The sequence below is a fragment of the Bombina bombina genome, chromosome 1 (genome assembly GCF_027579735.1).
Source record: "Bombina bombina isolate aBomBom1 chromosome 1, aBomBom1.pri, whole genome shotgun sequence".
NCBI classification, from domain to species: Eukaryota; Metazoa; Chordata; class Amphibia; order Anura; family Bombinatoridae; genus Bombina; species Bombina bombina.
This window is the reverse complement of record NC_069499.1, coordinates 236,660,967-236,681,886: the sequence shown is the minus strand read 5'-3', so window position 1 is coordinate 236,681,886 and position 20,920 is coordinate 236,660,967. Positions and strand designations below refer to the sequence as shown.

Here is a 20,920-nt window from a genome sequence, read left to right as displayed (position 1 = left end):
GACATACAATACAAAAATTGCTTCCAGATCATACTTAAAACAGTTACAAACACTGACATTAGGGTATTAATGTTCAAGAAGAATATAGTTAAACATAAAATTGTTTATACATGCCATTCAAATGGCCGTTAGACTTATATGAAAGACCTAGTAATATTGAAACCTCAATTTGAGTTAGAGATTTCGGGGGATTATCAATAGCCGCTATAGGAGAGAGAGAAAAGAGAGAGAGAGAAAAGAGAGAGAGAGAGAAAAGAGAGAGAGAGAAAAGAGAGAGAGAGAGAGAGAGAGAAGAGAGAGAGAGAAAAGAGAGAGAGAGAGAGAAAAGACAGAGAGAAAAAAGAGAGAAAAGAGAGAGAGAAAACGAGAAAGAGAGAAAGAGAGAGATAGATAAAATAAAAACAGCCATTTTCCTCTGAAAAAAATAAATCCACAAAAAAATAAGTTTTTCTCATAAATTTAAAGTAAAAAAGAAAAATTTAAAACATAAGCAGAAGAATCAAACGGAAACAGCTGCCTGAAGAACTTTTCTACCAAAGACTGCTTCAGAAGAAGCAAATACATCAAAATGGTAAAATTTAGTAAATGTATGCAAAGAAGACCAAGTTGCTGCTTTGCAAATCTGATCAACTGAAGCTTCATTCTTAAAAGCCCAAGTGGAGACCGATCTAGTAGAATGAGCTGTGATCCTCTGAGACGGGGACTGTCCCGCCTCCAAATAAGCTTTATGAATCAAAAGCTTTAACCAAAATGCCAAAGAAATGGCAGAAGCTTTCTGACCTTTTCTAGAACCAGAGAAGACAACAAATAGACTAGAAGTCTTCCTGAAATCTCTAGTAGCTTCAACATAATATTTTAAAGCTCTTACAACATCCAAAGAATGTAAAAATCTTTCAAGTGTATTCTTGGGATTAGGGCACAAGGAAGGAACAACAATTTACCTACTAATGTTGTATGAATTCACAACCTTAGGAAGAAATTTAAACGAAGTCCGCAAAACAGCCTTATCCTGATGAAAAATCAGAAAAAGAGACTCACAAGAGAGAGCAGACAATGCAGACACTCTTCTAGATAAAGAGATAGCTAAAAGAAACAACACTTTCCAAGAAAATAGTTTAATATCCAAAGAATGCATAGGCTCAAAAGGAGGAGCCTGCAAAGTCTTCAAAACCAAATTAAGACTCCAAGGAGGAGAGATTGATTTAATAACAGGCTTGATACGAACCAAAGCCTGAACAAAACAGTGAATATCAGGAAGCTTAGCAATCTTTCTATGAAATAAAACAGAAAGAGCAGAGATTTGTCCCTTCAAGGAACTTGCAGACAAACCTTTATCCAAACAATCCTGAAGAAACTGTAAAATTCTAGGAATTCTAAAAGAATGCCAGGAGAATTTATGAGAAGTACACCATGAAATATAGGTCTTCCAAACTCGATAATAAATAATAAACTAACGAGCCTGTAGCATAGTATTAATCACTGAGTCAGAGAAACCTCTATGACTAAGTACTAAGCTTTCAATTTCCATACCTTCAAATTTAACGATTTGAGATCTTGATGGAAAAACGGCCCTTGAGACAGAAGGTCTGGTCTTAAAGGAAGTGGCCAAGGCTGGCAACTGGACATCTGGACAAGATCCGCATACCAAAACCTGTGAGGCCACGCTGGTGCTATCAGAAACACATACTATTGTTCCATAATGATCTTGGAGATCACTTTTGGAAGAAGAACTAGAGGCGGAAAGATATAAGCAGGTTGGTAAAATCAAGGAACTGCTACAGCATCCACCATCTCCGCCTGAGGATCCCTGGACCTGGATAGGAACCTGGGAAGTTTCTCGTTTAGATGAGAAGCCATCAGATCTATTTCTGGAAGACCCCACCATCTGTACAATCTGACAAAATACATCTGGATGGAGAGACCATTACCCCAGATGTAAGGTCTGACGGCTGAGATAATCCGCTTCCCAATTGTCTACGCCTGGGATATGCACTGCAAAAATTAGACAAGAGCTGGATTCCGCCCAAGAAAGTATCTGAGATACTTCTTTCATAGCTAGGGGACTGCAAGTCCCACCCTGATTATTGACATATGCCAAAATTGTGATATTGTCCGTCTGAAAACAAATGAATGGTTCTCTCTTTAACAGAGGCTAAAACTGAAAAGCCATGAAAATAGCACAAAGTTCTAAAATATTGATTGGTAACCTCGCCTCTTGAGGTTTCCAAACCCCTTGTGCTGTCAGAGATCCCTAGACAGCTCCCCAACCTGAAAGACTTGTATCTGATCACAGTCCAGGTAGGACGAACAAAATAAGCCCCTTGAACTATACAATGATGGTCTAACCACCAAGTCAGAGAGAGTTGAATGTTGGGATTTAAAGTATATCAATTGTGATATCCGAGTATAATCCCTGCACTATTGAAAGCTGTAGAGGTCTCATATGAAAATGAGCAAAGGGGATTGCGTCCGATGCTGCAGTCATGAGACCTAAAACTTCCATGCACATAGCCACTGAAGGGAATGATTGAGACTGAAGGTTTCGACAAGCTGCAACCAATTTCATTCGTCTCTTGTCTGTTAAAGACAGAGTCATGGACACTGAATCTATCTGGACCCTTGTCTTAGGAATCAAGAAACTCTTTAGTAAATTGATCCTCCAACCATGTCTTTGAAGAAACAACACTAGTAAATTTGTGTGAGATAGGGCTAAATGTAAAGACTGAGCTAGTACCAAGATATCGGCCAAATAAGGAAGCACCGCAATACCCTGCTCTCTGATTACAGATAGAAGGGCACCGAGAACCTTCAAAAAGATCCTTGGAGCTGTTGCTAGGCTAAATGGAAGAGCGACAAATTGGCAATGCTTGTCTAGAAAAGAGAATCTAAGAAACCAATAGTGGTCTGGATGAATTGGAATGTGAAGATATGCCTCCTGTAAGTCTATCGTGGACATATAATGACCTTGCTGAACAAAAGGCAAAATAGTCCTCATAGTCACCATATTGAAAGTGGTGACTCTTACAAAACAATTCAAAAACTTCAGATCCAGAACTGGCCAGAATTACTTTTCTTTCTTTGGGACAATGAATAGCTTTGAATAAAACCCCAGACCCTGTTCCTGAAATGGAACTGGAAGTATTACCCCTGAAAGCTCTAGATCTGAAACACACTTCAGAAAAGACTGAGCCTTCACCGGATTTGTTGGAACGTGAGAGAGAAAGAATCTTCTCACAGGAGGTCTTACTCTGAATCCCATTCGATACCCTAGAAAAACAATACTCTGAATGCACCGATTTTGAACAGAATCTGCCCAAATGTCTTGATATAATTTTAATCTGCCCCCCACCATCTGAACTGGATCGAGGGTCGCACCTTCATGCAGACTTGGGGGCTGGCTTTGGTTTCTTAAAAGGCTTGGATTTATTCCAACTTGAAGGTTTCCAATTGGAACCAGAGTCTTTAGGGGAAGGATTGGTTTTCTGTTCCTTATTCTGTCGAAAACAATGAAAACGATTAGAAGCTTTAGATTTACCCTTAAATCTTTTATCCCGAGGCAAAAAAACTCCCTTCCCTCCAGTGATAATTGAAATAATTGAATCCAACTGAGAACCAAATAAATTGTTACCTTGGAAAGAAAGCGATAGTAATCTAGACTTAGATACCATGTCAGCATTCCAAGAATTGAGCCATAAAAGCTCTTCTAGCTAAAATAGCTAAAGACATAGATTTAACGTTAATTTTGATTATATCAAAAATAGCATCACAGATAAAATGATTAGCATGTTGAAGCAAACGAACAATGCTAGACAAATCAGGATCTGTTTCCTGTTGCACTAAGCTATCCAACCAAAAGGTTGATGCAGCCGCAACATCAGCCATAGAAATGGCAGGCCTGAGAATATAGCCAGAATATAAATAAGCTTTCCTTAGATAAGATTCAAGTTTCCTATCTAAAGGATCTTTAAAAGAAGTACTGTCTTCCATAGGAATAGTAGTACGTTTGGCAAGAGTAGAAATAGCCCCATCAACTTTGGGGACTTTTCCCTAAAACTCTAATCTAGCCGCAGGCAAAGGGTACGACCTTTTAAACCTAGAAGAAGGAATTAAAGAAGTACCAGGTTCAATCCATTCCTTAGCAATCACATCAGAAATAGCATCAGGAACTGGAAAAACCTCAGGAGTAACCACAGGAGGTTTATAAACAGAATTTAAATGTTTACTAGTTTTGATATCAAGAGGACTAGACTCCTCAATATAAAAAGTGACCAACACTTCTTTCAACAAGGAACGAATATACTCAATCTTAAAAAGATAAGTAGATTTGTCAGTGTCAATATCTGAGGTAGGATCTTCTGAATCAGAGAGATCCTCACCAGAGGAGGATATTTCAGTATGTTGTCATTAGAAATTTCATCAATTTTATGAGAAGTTTTAAAAGACCTTTTACGTTTATTAGAAGCCGGATTAGCAGACAAAGCCTTTTGTATCGCATCAGCAATATAATTTTTCAACAGGGCTATCATGTACATTAGATGTTGAAGGAACAACAGAAACTGTACTAGTACTGATGTAAACGTTTTCTGCGTGCAAAAGCTTATCATGACAACTGTTACATACTACAGCTGGAGATATAATCTCAGCTAACTTACAACAGATACACTTAGCTTTGGTAGAACTGTGATCAGGCAGCAGGGTTCCAACAGTTGCTTCTGAGACATCTTGCAAAATGTAAAAGAAAAAACAACATTAAAGCAAAATTTACAATTCCCTTATATGGCAGTTTCAGGAATGGGAAAAAATGCAAACAGCATAGCCCTCTGAGCATATAGAAGGCAAGAGGCATATAGGAAGTGGGGTGAAAAATAAACTAATTTTTTTGGCGCCAAGTGTGACGCACAACGCAAAAGGAAGTTGAATTTTTTTATGGCGCCAGCAACTTTCGGAATTGACGCAACTCGCGTCATAATAGACGCAACCTCATGCAAGGAAACCTGGCATCAACTAAGATGCTGGAAATGACGAACTTGCGTCATCAAAGACGTACCTTTGCTTCAAAAAATTCTTGCACCAAGAATGACGCAATAAATAACAGCATTTTGCGACCTCGCAAGCCCAAAGAAAAATAGTCAATTTAAAAAAAAAAAAAAAAAAAAAAGGAAATTTATGCTTACCTGATAAATTGATTTCTTCTAAAATACGACGAGTCCACGGATTCATCCTTTACTTGTGGGATATTATCCTGCTAACAGGAAGTGGCAAAGAGCACCACAGCAGAGCTGTCTATATAGCTCCTCCCTTGACTCCACCCCCCAGTCATTCGACAAAAGGTATAGGAAGAAAAAGGAGAAACTAAAAGGTGCAGAGGTGACTGAAGTTTTAAACAAAAAAATATAATCTGTCTTAAATTGACAGGGAGGGCCGTGGACTCGTCGTATCTTAGAAGAAATCAATTTATCAGGTAAGCATAAAATTTCCTTTTCTTCTACAAGATACAACGAGTCCACGGATTCATCCTTTACTTGTGGGATACAATACCAAAGGTAGAGGACACGGATGAACGGGAGGGACAAGACAGATACCTAAACAGACGGCACCACTGCTTGAAGAACCTTTCTCCCAAAAATAGCCTCAGAAGAAGCAAAGGTATCAAATTTGTAAAATTTGGAAAAGGTATGAAGGGAAGACCAAGTCGCAGCCTTACAAATCTGTTCAACAGAAGCATCGTTTTTAAAAGCCCATGTGGAAGCCACCGCTCTAGTAGAATGAGCTGTAATTTTTTCAGGAGGCTGCTGTCCAGCAGTCTCGTATGCCAAACGGATGATGCTTTTCAGCCAAAAAGAAAGAGAGGTAGCCGTAGCTTTTTGACCCCTACGCTTTCCAGAATAAACAACAAATAGAGAAGATATTTGACGGAAATCCTTGGTCGCTTGTAAGTAAAACTTCAAGGCACGAACCACGTTATGTACCAAGTTATGTAACGGACGCTCCTTCTTAAAAGAAGGATTAGGACATAGAGAAGGAACAACAATTTCCTGATTAATATTCTTATTTTTAACAACCTTAGGAAGGAATCCAGGTTTAGTGCGCAAAACCACCTTATCAGAATGGAATATAAGATAAGGCGAGTCGCATTGTAACGCAGAAAGCTCAGAAACTCTTCGAGCAGATGGCAACTAAAAACAGAACTTTCCAAGATATAAGTTTAATATCTATGGAATGCATGGGTTCAAACGGAACCCCTTGAAGAACATTTAGAACTAAATTCAAACTCCATGGCAGAGCAACCGGTTTAAACGCAGGCTTGATTCTAACTAAAGCCTGACAAAACGACTGAACGTCTGGGACATCTGCCAGACGCTTGTGTAGTAAGATTGACAAAGCAGAAATCTGTCCCTTTAAGGAACTAGCTGATAATCCCTTCTCCAATCCTTCTTGGAGAAAGGACAAAATCCTAGGAATCCTGATCTTACTCCACGAGTAGCCCTTGGATTTGCACCAATAAAGATATTTACGCCATATCTTATGGTAAATTTTCCTAGTGACAGGCTTTCGAGCCTGAATCAAGGTATCAATGACCGACTCAGAGAATCCCCGCTTAGATAAAATCAAGCATTCAATCTCCATGCAGTCAGTTGCAGAGAAATTAGATTTGGATGTTGGAACGGAGCTTGAATGAGAAGGTCCTGTCTCAGTGGCAGTTTCCACGGTGGCAGAGATGACATTTCCACCAGACCTGCATACCAAGTCCTGCGTGGCCACGCAGGCGCTATCAAGATTACCGAAGCCCTCTCCTGTTGGATTCTTGCAATCAGACGAGGTAGGAGAGGAAAAGGAGGAAACACATAAGCCAGGTTGAACTACCGAGGTACTGCTAGAGCATCTATCAGTACTGCTTGAGGATCCCTTAATCTGGACCCGTAACAAGGAAGTTTGGAATTCTGACGAGATGCCATCAGATCCAATTCCGGTGTGCCCCATTGATGGATCAATGCCGTAAACACCTCCAGATGGAGCTCTTACTCCCCCGGATGAAAAGTCTGACGACTTAGAAAATCCGCTTCCCAGTTCTCCACTCCTGGGATATATATTGCCGAGTCTCTGCCCATCGAATTATTTTGGAAACCACTATCATCGCTAGAGAACTCTTTGTTCCCCTTTGATGACTGATATAAGCTAGTCATGATATTGTCCGCCTGGAATCTTATGAACTTGGCCGAAGCCAGCTGAGGCCACGCTTGAAGCGCGTTGAATATCGCCCTCAGTTCCAGAACATTTATTGGTAGTAGGGACTCCTCCTGAGTCCACACACCCTGAGCCTTCAGGGAATTCCAGACTGCACCCCAGCCCAAGAGGCTGGCGTCCGTCGTCACTATGACCCATGCTGGCCTGCTGAAGCACATTCCCTGGGACAGATGATCCTGTGACAACCACCAATGAAGAGAATCTCTGGTCTCTAGGTCCAGATTTATCCGCGGAGATAAATCCGCATGATCCCCATTCCGCTGTTTGAGCATGCACAGCTGCAGTGGTCTGAGATGTAGGCGAGCAAACTGAACTATGTCCATTGCCGCTACCATTAACCCAATGACCTCCATACACTGCGCCACTGATGACCGAGGAATGAAGTGCTCGGCAAGTAGTTAGAATCTTTGATTTTCTGACCTCCGTCAGAAAAATCTTCATGTCTACCGAGTCTATCAGAGTTCCTAGGAATGGAACTCTTGTCAGAGGAACTAGTGAACTCTTTTTTATGTTCACCTTCCACCCGTGAGATCTTAGAAAAGCCAACACGATGTCCGTGTGAGATTTGGCTAGATGGTAAGTTGACGCCTGAATCAAAATATCGTCCAGATAGGGCGCCACTGCTATGCCCCGCGGCCTTAGAACCGCCAGAAGGGACCCTAGCACCTTTGTCAAAATTCTGGGAGCTGTGGCCAACCCTAAAGGAAGGGCCACAAACTGGTAATGCTTGTCCAGGAAGGCGAACCTGAGGAACTGGTGATGATCTTTGTGGATAGGAATGTGAAGATACGCATCCTTCAAATCCACGGTGGTCATATATTGACCCTCCTGGATCATTGGCAAAATCGTCCGAATGGTCTCCATCTTGAAGGATGGGACTCTTGAGAAATTTGTTTGGACTTTTGAGATCTAAAATCGGTCTGAAGGTTCCCTCCTTTTTGGGAACCACAAACAGATTGGAGTAAAACCCCTGCCCTTGTTCCAATTTTGGAACCGGACAGATTACACCCATGGTATGTAGGTCTTCTACACAGCGTAAGAACGCCTCTCTTTTTGTCTGGTTTACAGACAAACGTGAAAGATGAAATCTCCCTCTTGGGAGAGAATCCTTTCATTCTAACCGATACCCCTGGGTGACAATTTCTAATGCCCTGGAGTCCTGAATGTCTCTTGCCCAAGCCTGAGCGAAGAGAGAAAGTCTGCCCCCTACTAGATCCGGTCCCGGATCGGGGGCTGCCCCTTCATGCTGTCTTGGTAGCAGCAGCGGGCTTCTTGGCCTGTTTACCTTTATTCCAGGTCTGGTTAGGTCTCCAGACTGACTTGGATTGTGCAAAGTTCCCCTCCTGCTTGGAGGCAGATGAGGAAGTAGAGGGACCGCCTTTAAAGTTTCGAAAGTAACGAAAATTATTCTGTTTGGTCCTCATTTTAACCGTCTTGTCCTGAGGAAGGGCATGACCTTTACCTCCAGTAATGTCAGAAATGATCTCCTTTAGTTCAGGCCCGAATAGGGCCTTACCCTTAAAGGGAAAAGCTAAAAGCTTGGATTTAGATGACACATCAGCAGACCAAGAATTAAGCCATAACGCTCTACGCGCTAAAATGGCAAAGCCTGCATTCTTTGCCGCTAATTTAGCCATTTGGAAAGCGGCATCTGTAATAATTTAGCTAGCTTGAGAGCCTTAATTCTATCCAAAATATCATCTAATGGGGTCTCAACCTTAAGAGACTCCTCTAGAGCCTCAAACCAAAAAGCTGCTGCAGTAGTTACTGGAACAATGCACGCTATAGGTTGTAGAAGAAAACCCTGATGAATAAACAATTTCTTTAGAAGACCCTCTAATTTTTTATCCATAGGATCTTTAAAAGCACAACTGTCCTCAATAGGTATAGTTGTACGCTTAGCCAGGGTAGAAATAGCTCCCTCCACCTTAGGGACCATCTGCCAGGAATCCCGAATGGTGTCAGATATGGGAAACATTTTCTTAAAAGTAGGAGGGGGAGAGAACGGAATGCCTGGTCTATCCCATTCCTTAGTAACAATGTTCGAAATCCTTCTAGGGACTGGAAAATCATTAGTGTAAGTAGGGGCCTCTAGATATTTATCCATTTTACACAATTTCTCTGGTGGGATGACAATAGGGTCACAATCCTCCAGAGTCGCTAAAACCTCCCGGAGTAACAAGCGCAGGCGTTTAAGCTTAAACTTAAAGGCTGTTACATCTGAGTCTGTTTGAGGGAACATCTTTCCTGAATCAGAAAGCTCTCCCTCAGACAACAATTCCCCCACCCCCAAATCAGAACACTGTGAGGGTACATCGGAGATGGCCAATAAAGCATCAGAGGGCTAAGTATTTACTCTAATACCTGACCTGCTGCGCTTACCCTGTAAACCTGGCAGTTTAGATAATACCTCTGTAAGGGTAGTAGACATAACTGCAGCCATATCTTGCAGGGTGAAAGAATTAGACGCACTAGAAGTACTTGGCGTCGCTTTGGCGGGCGTTAAAGGTTGTGACACTTGGGGAGAAACAGATGGCATAACCTGATTCTCTTCTGACTGAGAATCATCCCGAGACATACTTTTACCAGCTAAAATATGTTCTTTGTAATGTAGGGCCCTCTCAGTACATGAGGGACACATTTGAAGTGGGGGTTCCACAATGGCTTCTAAACACATGGAACATTGGCTTTCCTCAATGTCAGACATGTTAAAACAGGCTAGTAATGACCACAAACAGGCTTGAAAACACTTTATTTAGTGAAAAAAATAATCTGAAAAAACGGTACTGCGCCTTTAAGAGAAAAAAAGCATACAATTTTTCCAAAACTGCTTTAAAATGCTAAAATTATCTCAATTTTATTATATATGTATCTTAACTTGCCAGCTAAGATTGCACCACAGGAAAAGGAATACTTAACCCTTATGTACAAAAACGTTATACAAAAAAAAACGTTATGATTAACCAAAAAAAAAACCTGCACCTCACCACAGCCCTGCTGTGGCGCCTACCTGACCTCAGGGGTCTGCAAAATCAGTTTAACCCTTCGATTAGGCCCAAACTTTCCTGAGAGGCCCACCGGAGCTGGAGCTTGCTGCTTGCATGGGGAATAGAGCTGCGCATCTTCACTTGTCTCACGATTCGATTACGATTATCATTGTAACGATTCGATACGATTCGATTCTACGATGCATCGCGATGCATCACGATTACTGCCCATGATTTTCATGATCTTGTTCTATTTCATATTTTATATATATATATATATATATATATATTTATATGTGTGTATATATATATATATATATATATATACACACATACACACACACACACATATATATATATATACACATACACACACACATATATATACATACACACATTTATATATATATATAGTGTGTGTGTGTGTGTGTGTGTATATATATAATAATCTTTTAAACAACTGTGTAAGATGGAAGAGCACTTATAAACATAATACTACAATATGCACAGAAATGTATCTGTAGATTTATTTTACAAAGGAAAATATAACAAGCAGCAGTGTACTCACTCAAACATTCTCACGGAGTACATGCAGACATCTGAAACCTGACCCAGAGAGCATTACCAATAGACCTCCTCTCAAATGTTCCGGTCAGGAATTTTTATGACACCTATCCTAAAGAGCCGACAGCAGCCTCATGTAAACAGTGAATCTTTTCTTGTATTATCGATTCACTGTTTACTGTTGCGGTCTCTGCTGCATGTTTCCTCTCTGTCAGAACCCTAGCCCAAACGAGCATTTGAGGGTTGCTGTAAAACTTTTGACTTACTGTATCTAATAGCAACCCTCAAATGCTCGTTTGGGCTAGGGGTCTGACAGAGAGGAAACATGCAGCAGAGACCGCAACAGTAAACAGTGAATCTATAATACAAGAAAAGATTCACTGTTTACATGAGGCTGCTGTCGGCTCTTTAGGATAGGTGTCATAAAAATTCCTGACCGGAACATTTGTGTGTGAGAGGAGGTCTATTGGTAATGCTCTCTGGGTCAGATATCTGCGCAGTGTGCACAGCAAGTCCTGAATCACAGGACTTCCCTGAATCACAGGAGTTCCCTGTCAGACTCGCCTGGCATGTATGGGGTTAATGGTGCCTATCTGGGAGTTGCCTGTTCTATGTCACCTGTCTTTATATAATATAAGCCTTTCCAAGCCGCCTCCTCCCCTGTATGTCAGTTCGTTTATTTTTTTATTGCAAGTACTGTGAGTTTGCCCTCCCTTCACTGACTGCTGCTTTATTTAATACTATTGGTATTGGTAGTACTAGCAGTCAGTGCCTATCGCTGTTCTACATTATCAGCAGCTAATTCAGAGGGATTATATGAATTCCTGTGACACTGGCTACCGAGAGCCTCTCTCTGACGTGCACAATATTGCACTACGTAGAACAGTGATAGGCACTGACTGCTAGTACTACCAATACCAATAGTATTAAATAAAGCAGCAGTCAGTGAAGGGAGGGCAAACTCCCAGTACTTGCAATAAACGAACTGACATACATGGGAGGAGGCGGCTTGGAAAGGCTTATATTGTGGCTCCATAACAGTGAAGTTTAAAAACGGAGCAATGAGTAAACCAGAGTGTTCCATTTCCTCACATACCGCGGGGGTCAGGTAAGACACCAACGATGGCTGCTTGCAATAAAAATATAAACGCAATGACATACAGGGGAGGAGGCGGCTTGGAAAGGCTTATATTGTGGATCCATAACAACAGTGAAGTTTAAAAACGGAGCAATGAGGAAAACAGGAAACTGACAGTACAAGACCCATTTCCTCACATACCGAATCCCCTGCCCATGACGTCACTGACCCGGAATCGATTAAGAGCCTTCACTGCATCGATGCAGAATCGTTCACTGCTGCATCGTGATGCATCGGTGTGACGATTATTTTTGACAGCCCTAATGGGGAATACAACTGTGTAACTGGGGCGCGAAAATAGGCCCCGCCCATCTACCGCAATGTCTCACAGCCTTGCAAAAGAACCGCTACAAGCGGTCTAAAAACCTAGCCATGTGGGTTCATATACCCAGGTCTAACAGAAGCCATGTGCACCCTCCATTGCCATTATAAATAAAAACGTTTGTCACAAAAAATGTTAATTTACCTCCAAACATAGAATTGTTTGCCCACAAACCTTATGTCATCAGTGTCAACCATTTTGTACAGCCCAACATACAGGTCCAGTAATACCCCTGTCTTTCACATTAGGATTACTGCTTACCCCTTCCCTCATGGGGATACTGTCAGCCAATTCTGAAATAACATAGTCTCTGCAGAAAAAAATGACTGAACATTGTATCACCTCTTTCACTTAACCCTTCCTATTACTTAGTATAGGCAAAGAGAATGACTGAGGGGTGGAGTCAAGGGAGGAGCTATATAGACAGCTCTGCTGTGGTGCTCTTTGCCACTTCCTGTTAGCAGGAGGATAATATCCCAAAAGTAAAGGATGAATCTGTGGATTCGTCGTATCTTGTAGAAGAAAAGACTATACCCCAGGTAAGAAAAATAACTTCCTAAAACATGCTTCCTAAACTGAAACTGACAGTCTGCAAAAGGAAATATACATAGACCTGACTCATGGCAAATATAAGTAAAATACATATATTTAAAACTTTATATTAATACATAAAGCGCCAGACCATAGCTGAGAGTGTCTTAAATAAAGAAAACATACTTATTGAAAGACACCCATCCACATATAGCAGATGGCCAAACCAGTACTGAAAAAGTATCAGCAGAGGTAATGGTATATAAAAGAGTGTATCGTCGAGCTGAAAAGGGAGGTAGGAGATGAATCCCTACGACCGATAACAGAGAACCGTTGAAAAGATTTCCTGCGAGGAAAACCATAAAATCAATAGGTGATACTCCCTTCACATCCCTCTGACAAACAATGTACTCCGAGAGGAATTGGGCTTCAGAATGCTTAGAAGCGCTTATCATAGAAGAAATCATAAAAATCAAGCACAAACTTACTTCACCACCTCCATAGGAGGCAAAGTTTGTAAAACTGAATTGTGGGTGTGGTGAGGGGTGTATTTATAGGCATTTTGAGGTTTGGGAAACGTTGCCCCTTCTGGTAGGATTGTATATCCCAAACATCACTAGCTCATGGACTCTTGCCAATTACATAAAAGAAACTAAAAGTACTGAAAACTAATTTGAATAAGAAGAGGATATATAAATATATTTATTGTAGTAGATTTTCGATGTGTTATGTCACCATTTATTCAAATAAAAATAAATCTAGATTTGATGGTTGTAAGGAACATATTTATTTTATTGCATAGATTAATTGCAGCTCAGGATGTCTTATCCCAAATAGAATACTCTAGAAATACAAAGGAAGTATAAAAAGCATATTAGCGCAAGACTTATGAAAGAAGACGGTGTTATTATCACCCTTGACTAAGTTATGAGGATTTGATATATCGTCTGCACACACAGTGGGGATTCCTTACCAAGTTTCACCTTTTTCCTCTTCTCATCGAGTTTTTGTGTTCGTTTTGCTGCTGCTGCTTTGGCTTTTCTTAGATTATCAAATGCTGCCTACAAAAGACAAACAGGGCATCTTTACTGTATGTAAATGTAAAGGGGGCCAGAAACTCAAAGGGAACCCCGAAAAATGTTTAAATTATGCATCAAAAAATGTTTAAAATAAAATTTATAATATATTTTAATTATTTATTTTGTTCCAAATTTATTTTTTTATATTTAAATTAATGAGGTCGAACAATTTTTTAAAATTAATAAATAAAATAGTATATGAGATATTTGTAAACATTTCAGTCTGAGATACAGTATAGTACTATAAAGAATGAAAACAAAAATTGCTAAGTCAAAGAAAAAAAGTGAGAGAAAAAGAAGGGGTATATCCTATACAATTCAAACAGGATTATCTAAATATATCAAGGGTCAATAGATGGGATTACACTTTTATGGGTTGAGTTTTCCTGGTCTAATTTTTATAATAATAATACTTGTCATATGGATGAATTTTTATAATGTGCCTAGACATTATTGTTGTGTCCTCTGTTCCCAAACAAATATTATGTCAAGTATGAAGTCACGTTTCACCATATAACAATAGTGCATTTTCTCAAGTGTGATGATGGGATTTACTTCTGAGACCCACTAGGAGAAGGTAGGAATCTGTTGTGACTTCCAGTATCTGAGGATTAATCTCTTTGCCCAGGTCAGCCTCAAATCTAACAGTTTTATGCAGTAAATGCAGCCTAATTGTGGTGATTGATTAAAGGGACAGTCAAGTCCAAAAAAAACTTTCATGTTTCAAATAGGGCATGCAATTTTTAACAACTTTCCAATTTACTTTTATCACCAATTTTGCATTGTTCCCTTTGTATTCTTAGTTGAAAGCTAAACCTAGGAAAGCTCATATGATAATTTCTAAGCCATTAAAGGCCACCTCTTATCACATGCTTTTTTATTTGCTTTTCACAACAGGGAAGAGCTAGTTCATGTGAGCCATATAGATAACGTGATCATGCCCGTGGCTTGTGGCAGACACTGCACTAATTGGCTAAAATGAAACTCAATAGATAATAAATAAAATGTCATGTGATCAGGGGGGCTTAGTTGCAAGTTAATCACAGAGGTAAAAAGTATATTAATATAACCGTGTTGGTTATGCAAAACTGGTGAATGGGTAAATAAAGGAATTATTTGTCTTTTTAAACAACAAAAATTCTGGTGTTGACTGTCCTTTTATGGAGGATAGTTAGAGTTAAGAGTTATATTGGTGTTTAAAGTCTGGCTTAAACAACATTCTATTTGTTCCCAAATAGTTCCCGATCTTAGGACAGGATCACCAAATATGAGTAATTGTTCCATCTCCCCACATCTTCTCCAGCAACTGTGAGGTACCAATGGGCTATTATTTTATAATTAAGTTCCGTTAGAGTTAATGAGATGGAGGAAGAATGGGTCATTCTGAAGCAATGTTTCCATTCATCATCGCTTATGTTAGTTCCTCATTTAATGTTGTACAATCCTTGATATTAATTGTATCAGTTATTAAGTAAATAGGAAGATTCTGGTGTTCCTTAATCAGATTTATATGAGTGAAGGAGCAATGTTGTAGAAAGAGTTGGTTATCTAATAATGGAGTGAGAGGTGACACCGGAGTGGATATTCCTTTTGTATGTCCAATTACTGGGTCCCAAACATCTAAAACAGCTTTGATGTATCTATTATATGAGATGGTACCTGTTCTGGCTGACCCAAGAAGCCAGTTTATATATATCTCTCATATGTTGGGTGTTAGATAGGGAAGCTTTAATAAGGATCCACAATTTTGAGGGACATTATTATTATTATCATCATCATCATCATCCGGTATTTGTAGAGCGCCAACAGGTTCCGCAGCGCTAGGAACATGGGTGGTATAAAAAAAATGATTACAGGGATCAAATGGGGAGAGAGGGTCCTGCCGAGAGTTTCACTGTTGTAGTCGGCTCTTTTGAAGGTGAACTACAAACAGCTGGGCTCATAGGCTTACATACTATGAGGTTTTAGGAGATAGCAGTGGAGATAGGAAGGTTAGTGTAGGTTGTAAGCCTCCCTGAATAGTAAAGTCTTCAGGGAGCACTTGAAGCTTTTAAAACTAGGTGAGATTCTTGTGGAGCAAGGCAGAGAGTTCCATAAGAAGAGAAATCTTGTAGATGGGAATGTGAGGAGGTAACAAGAGAGGAGGAGAGTAGGAGATAATGAGCGGAGCGAAGGGGACGGGAGGGAGAGTATCTGGAGACAAGGTCTGAGATGTAGGAGGGAGCAGTGCAATTGAGGGATTTGTATGTCAGAGTGAGAATTTTGTGTTTAATCCTGGAGGCAAGAGGAAGCCAGTGAAGGGATTGGCAGAGAGGTGCAGCAGATGAAGAGTGACATGCAAGGAAGATGAGCATGGCAGAGGCATTCATTATGGATTGTAAAGGAGCTAGGCGGCAGCTAGGGAGACCAGAGAGGATAGAGTTGCAGTAGTCGAGGCGGGAAAGGATGAGAGAGTGAATTAAAATCTTTGTTGAGTCTTGTGTAAGAAAATGTCTAATTTTAGAGATGTTTTTAAGGTGGAAGCGGCAGGCTTTAGCCAAGGACTGAATGCGAGGAGTGAAAGAAAGATCCAAGTCAAGTGTGACCCCAAGACATCGGGCATGTGAGGTTGGGGTAATGATGGAGTTGTCAACAGTTATAGAGACATGGGGGGTAGAGATTTTGGAAGGGGGGAATGCATGATTCCATGCCAGTATCCTGGCTAAGTGTGCTGATCTATAATAATTTGTTATGTTAGGGACATTAAGTCCTCCATCTTCCTTGCTAAAAGGTATAGTGTTTGCCTGGCAACTCTGGTTTTTTTTTTTTAGGACCAAATGAAGGAGTCTATCAATTTTTGTTGGGTTGTTAAATAATGTTGAGGTAGTGCTATTTGTAGCATTTGGAACACATACAAGTATTTGTGGATAATCATTGTTACGGTTACCCTTAGTCTCGCTGAGAGATGGACCGCTTAGTAGCCTGGATCCCTATTGCTAAAGAGGGGAGAAGCTGCTTTCCATAGTATTCTATATGAGTCTCGCAAATATAGAATAATCTCCCTTAGCTGCAGTACAGCTAGGATACCCTTCTGCCCACAAAAACGAGTCAACGCTGCGATTGAGGGTCAAACAAGAACTCAGGACTGGGATGCCCAGCCTGCTTTTTATTAAGGTTACATGCACACAGGGCACTCCCAGGGGGAGAGGGGGGGAAGCACAAAATCCCCCATCACACATTTAGATAGAGAGCACTGTCCTTTGACAGGCCACAATAGGATTACAGTACTTAAGATAACAAGTTTACAAGTTCATCTTATCAATTAGCAGTCTGGCTCCAGAGGTGATTAGACAATAGTTTCTAAAAGCAAAAAAAAAAAGAGTTAACTCTTTATGAAATGAAACTTGTTACAGTTTTCTTGGAGCCCTTCTTAGGCGCTGGCTTGCTGGTTCAGGCATTGCTGCTGGGAAATAAGCTCTTCACAACAGAATAACTAATGCTTCTGTAACATTGCTCCCTTTCTGTGGAACACTCTGGCAGACACGGTCTGACCCCTTTTCGGGGCAGACTAAGGCTGTCCAGACCGCTGGTTATGCGGGGCTGAGGTCGGTTTGTCTGGACAACCCGTCGGCGTTGCCATTCTGTTTCCCAGGTCTGTAAGTAATGGTGAAATTGAAGGTTTGCAACGATAAGCTCCAACGTAATAGCCTGCCGTTATCTCCAGAGACCCGGTTCAGCCACACCAACGGGTTATGGTCGGTGACCAGAGTGAACTCCTGACCATATAAATAGGGAGTCAATTTCTTTAATGCCCACACCAAAGCCAAACACTCCTTTTCGACCGCTGCATAGCTGACTTCGCGGGGCAGGAGCTTCCGGCTGATGTAGGCAACTGGATGCTCCCCTCCATCTTCGCCTACTTGGCTGAGGACAGCTCCCAGCCCGAACATGGAAGCATCTGTATGGACGATAAAACGTTTGTTAAGGGCTGGGGCCGCCAAGACAGGAGCGTTAATTAGAGCATTTTTGAGAGCCTGGAAAGCCGTTTCACAGTGGGGAGACCACAGGACCTGTCGAGGTAAGTTCTTCTTGGTCAAGTCAGTCAGGGGTTTGGCAAGTGTGCTGTAGTCTGGTACGAACCGTCTATAGTACCCTGCCGTGCCCAGGAAGGCTAGGACCTGAGTCTTAGTGATGGGGGTGGGCCAATTGGCGACAGCTTCTATTTTGGCCGGCTCTGGTCGCTGCTTTCCACACCCCACCCGGTGACCCAGGTACTGTACCTCGGCCATCCCAAAGTGGCATTTTTCTGGCTTCAGAGTCAGGCCAGCAGCCCGGATCTGATCCAGAACCATTCCCACATGAGCTAAGTGGTCCTCCCAGGACTCACTGTGGATCGCTATGTCGTCCAGGTAGGCGCAAGCAAAACTCTGGAAGCCATCCAGGAGCCTATCCACCAAGCGCTGGAATGTAGCTGGGGCATTCTTCATCCCAAACGGCATTACCCTAAACTGATATAAGCCGAATGGGGTGACGAATGCCGACTTGGGGATAGCCTCCGGGGCCAGGGGAATCTGCCAGTAACCTTTGCAGAGGTCAATAGTGGTCAGGTAATTTCCCCTGGCTATACGATCGAGTAGCTCGTCTACCCTGGGCATAGGGTAAGCGTCCGTCACGGTATTTTCATTGAGCCTCCGATAGTCTACGCAGAACCGGGTGGTCCCATCTTTCTTGGGCACCAAGACAACTGGGGAGGCCCAGGGACTATCGGAGGGCTCAATTACCCTGAGCTGGAGCATCTCATCGATCTCCTTCTTCATTCCTGTCCTAACTGCTTCGGGGATTCGGTACGGAGCCTGGCGCAAGGGAGCTTGTCCCGGAGTATCTACCTGGTGGGTGGTTAAAGTAGTGTACCCTGGCTTCGGGGAGAAGGTGAGGTGTTTGGACTGGAGGAGTTGGTTGAGCTGCTCCCTTTCAGTGGGGCTAAGTCGGTCCCCTATCTGAACCTGCGCCACTATACCTGTGGGGAGGCTCTTTTCTAATAGGTCTGGAATGGGTAAACTGTCGGGGTCTTCCTGAGGGGAACAACATACGGCCGTCACGTTCTCTGGTCGCTCAAAATATTCCTTGAGCATGTTTACATGGAATGTCTTTCTAAGATTGTTGTCGTGGCAGCTAGCTATCACATAAGTGGTGTCTCCCCTTTTCTCTACGATCTGGTAGGGACCCTGCCAGGACGCCTGCAATTTGTCTGTCTTCACCGGCTTAAGTACTAACACCTTTTGTCCTATGGTGAAGATTCTCTTTCGGGCCCCCCGATCGTACCATACTTTCTGTCTTCTCTGGGCCAACTGGAGATTAGCCCGCACGGATTTGGCTAATTGCTCCATTCGGTCCCTGAGTTCCAGCACGTATGGCACAATTGGGACACCGTCAGCCTCCATCTCTCCCTCCCAGTGCTCCCGGATCAGGTTTAGGGGTCCCCGTACCTTTCTTCCGTAGAGCAACTCGAAGGGAGAGAACCCTGTCGTTTCCTGGGGCACCTCCCGATAAGCAAATAGGAGGTGCGGCAGGAAGCGTTCCCAGTCTCGGTATTCCTGAGTGAACGTCTTGAGCATTTGCTTGAGGGTCCCATTGAACCTCTCACACAGCCCGTTCGTCTGGGGGTGGTATGGGGAGCTTAGGAGGGACTTAATTTTGCAAACCTGCCAGAGTTGTTGGGTCAATTCAGCCGTAAATTGGGTGCCTCGGTCGGATAGGATTTCTTTTGGAAATCCTACCCGGGAGAACACCTGTACTAGTGCATTCGCTACCGTATCCGCTTGTATGTTGGATAGGGCGACAGCCTCTGGGTACCTGGTAGCGTAGTCCACTACGGTAAGAATGTATCGCTTACCGGAGGGACTAGGGGTAGCCAGTGGTCCCACTAGGTCAATAGCAACCCGGCTGAAGGGTTCCTCTACAATGGGCATATTTACTAGCTGGGCTTTAGGGTGATCGCCTCGCCTTCCTACTCGTTGACACACATCGCAGGTGTTACAGTAAGTTCTAACGTCAGCGTGCACCCCTGGCCAAAAGAACGTGTGAGTAATGCGGTGTAGGGTACGGGTAACGGCTAGGTGGCCTGCTAAGGGGATGTCGTGGCCTATTTTGAGGATTTCTTGACGGTATTTGTGGGGCACTACCAGCTGTCGCCTACGCTGTCCCCTTTTCTCTGTCCAGCGGTATAGTTTCCCTTTTTCCCATAAGAATGTTTCGTTATCTGCCCCGCCCCCTCCGGTCTCTGCTCGTTCCCGGTACTTTTGTAAGGTCGGGTCAGTCTTAGACTCTGCCTCGAAGGCATCTGGGGTGTCCCAGGGTATGGGGCCTAACCTGTCAGGCAAGGTCGGGGTAGGTCTTACCTGTGTCTCCCGCACTGGTGAGAGCTCTCGCTCCGTCCGGGCTTGGGCCCGTGTAGTCACTGGGTCCGCCTCGTTGTTGCATACTGGAGCATAGGCAGAAGTCATGGGGCCCAAATCGTTGCCCAGTAGTACTTCGGCAGGTAAATTATCCATTAGGCCCACGTTCACAGCCCCCTTTCCCGCTCCCCAATCAAGATGCACTTTAGCTGTTGGAATTTTGTACACATCCCCCCCCGCCACTCTAACGGCCACAGTCTGTCCGGATCGCTTGTGCTCTGGCACCAAATGACTCTGTACCAGCGTGATAGTAGCCCCTGTGTCTCGCAATCCCTCGGTAGATCGCCCCTCAAGCCATACCCTCTGCCGATGGTGCTGGCGGTTATCTGAGGCAGCATATACAGGGTCTGCCTCGTGAAGCGGCCCCACATATCCCTCCATAGGGGCCTCTTGGTTAACACAGAGGGCCCGGGCCGGACGATAGGACCCAGAGGGGTAATTGTAATTCCTGGGTGTCTGGTGCGTATTAAGGGGGCAGCTAGCCATGAAATGCCCTGGTTGCTTGCATCGGTGGCAAGTCGGTCTGGGACGCTCAGAGCTGTTATTGGGTGGTCCTGAGTGTCGGACGGGCCCTGTGGGCACCGGGGCTCGGAATTCAGCACGAGGGGGTGCACGGTAAA

At 42.8% G+C, this 20,920-nt stretch overlaps 1 protein-coding gene across 1 annotated transcript in view; it reads right to left on the bottom strand.

Moving 5' to 3' along the window:
* Positions 1 to 20,920, bottom strand: part of DNAJC17 (DnaJ heat shock protein family (Hsp40) member C17) — a 104,817-nt gene that overhangs the window by 30,645 nt on the left and 53,252 nt on the right. The window contains exon 4 of the mRNA XM_053697882.1: positions 13,761 to 13,848. Within this exon, the coding sequence (XP_053553857.1) occupies positions 13,761 to 13,848 (88 nt within the window). The remainder of the gene's footprint in view (positions 1 to 13,760; positions 13,849 to 20,920) is intronic.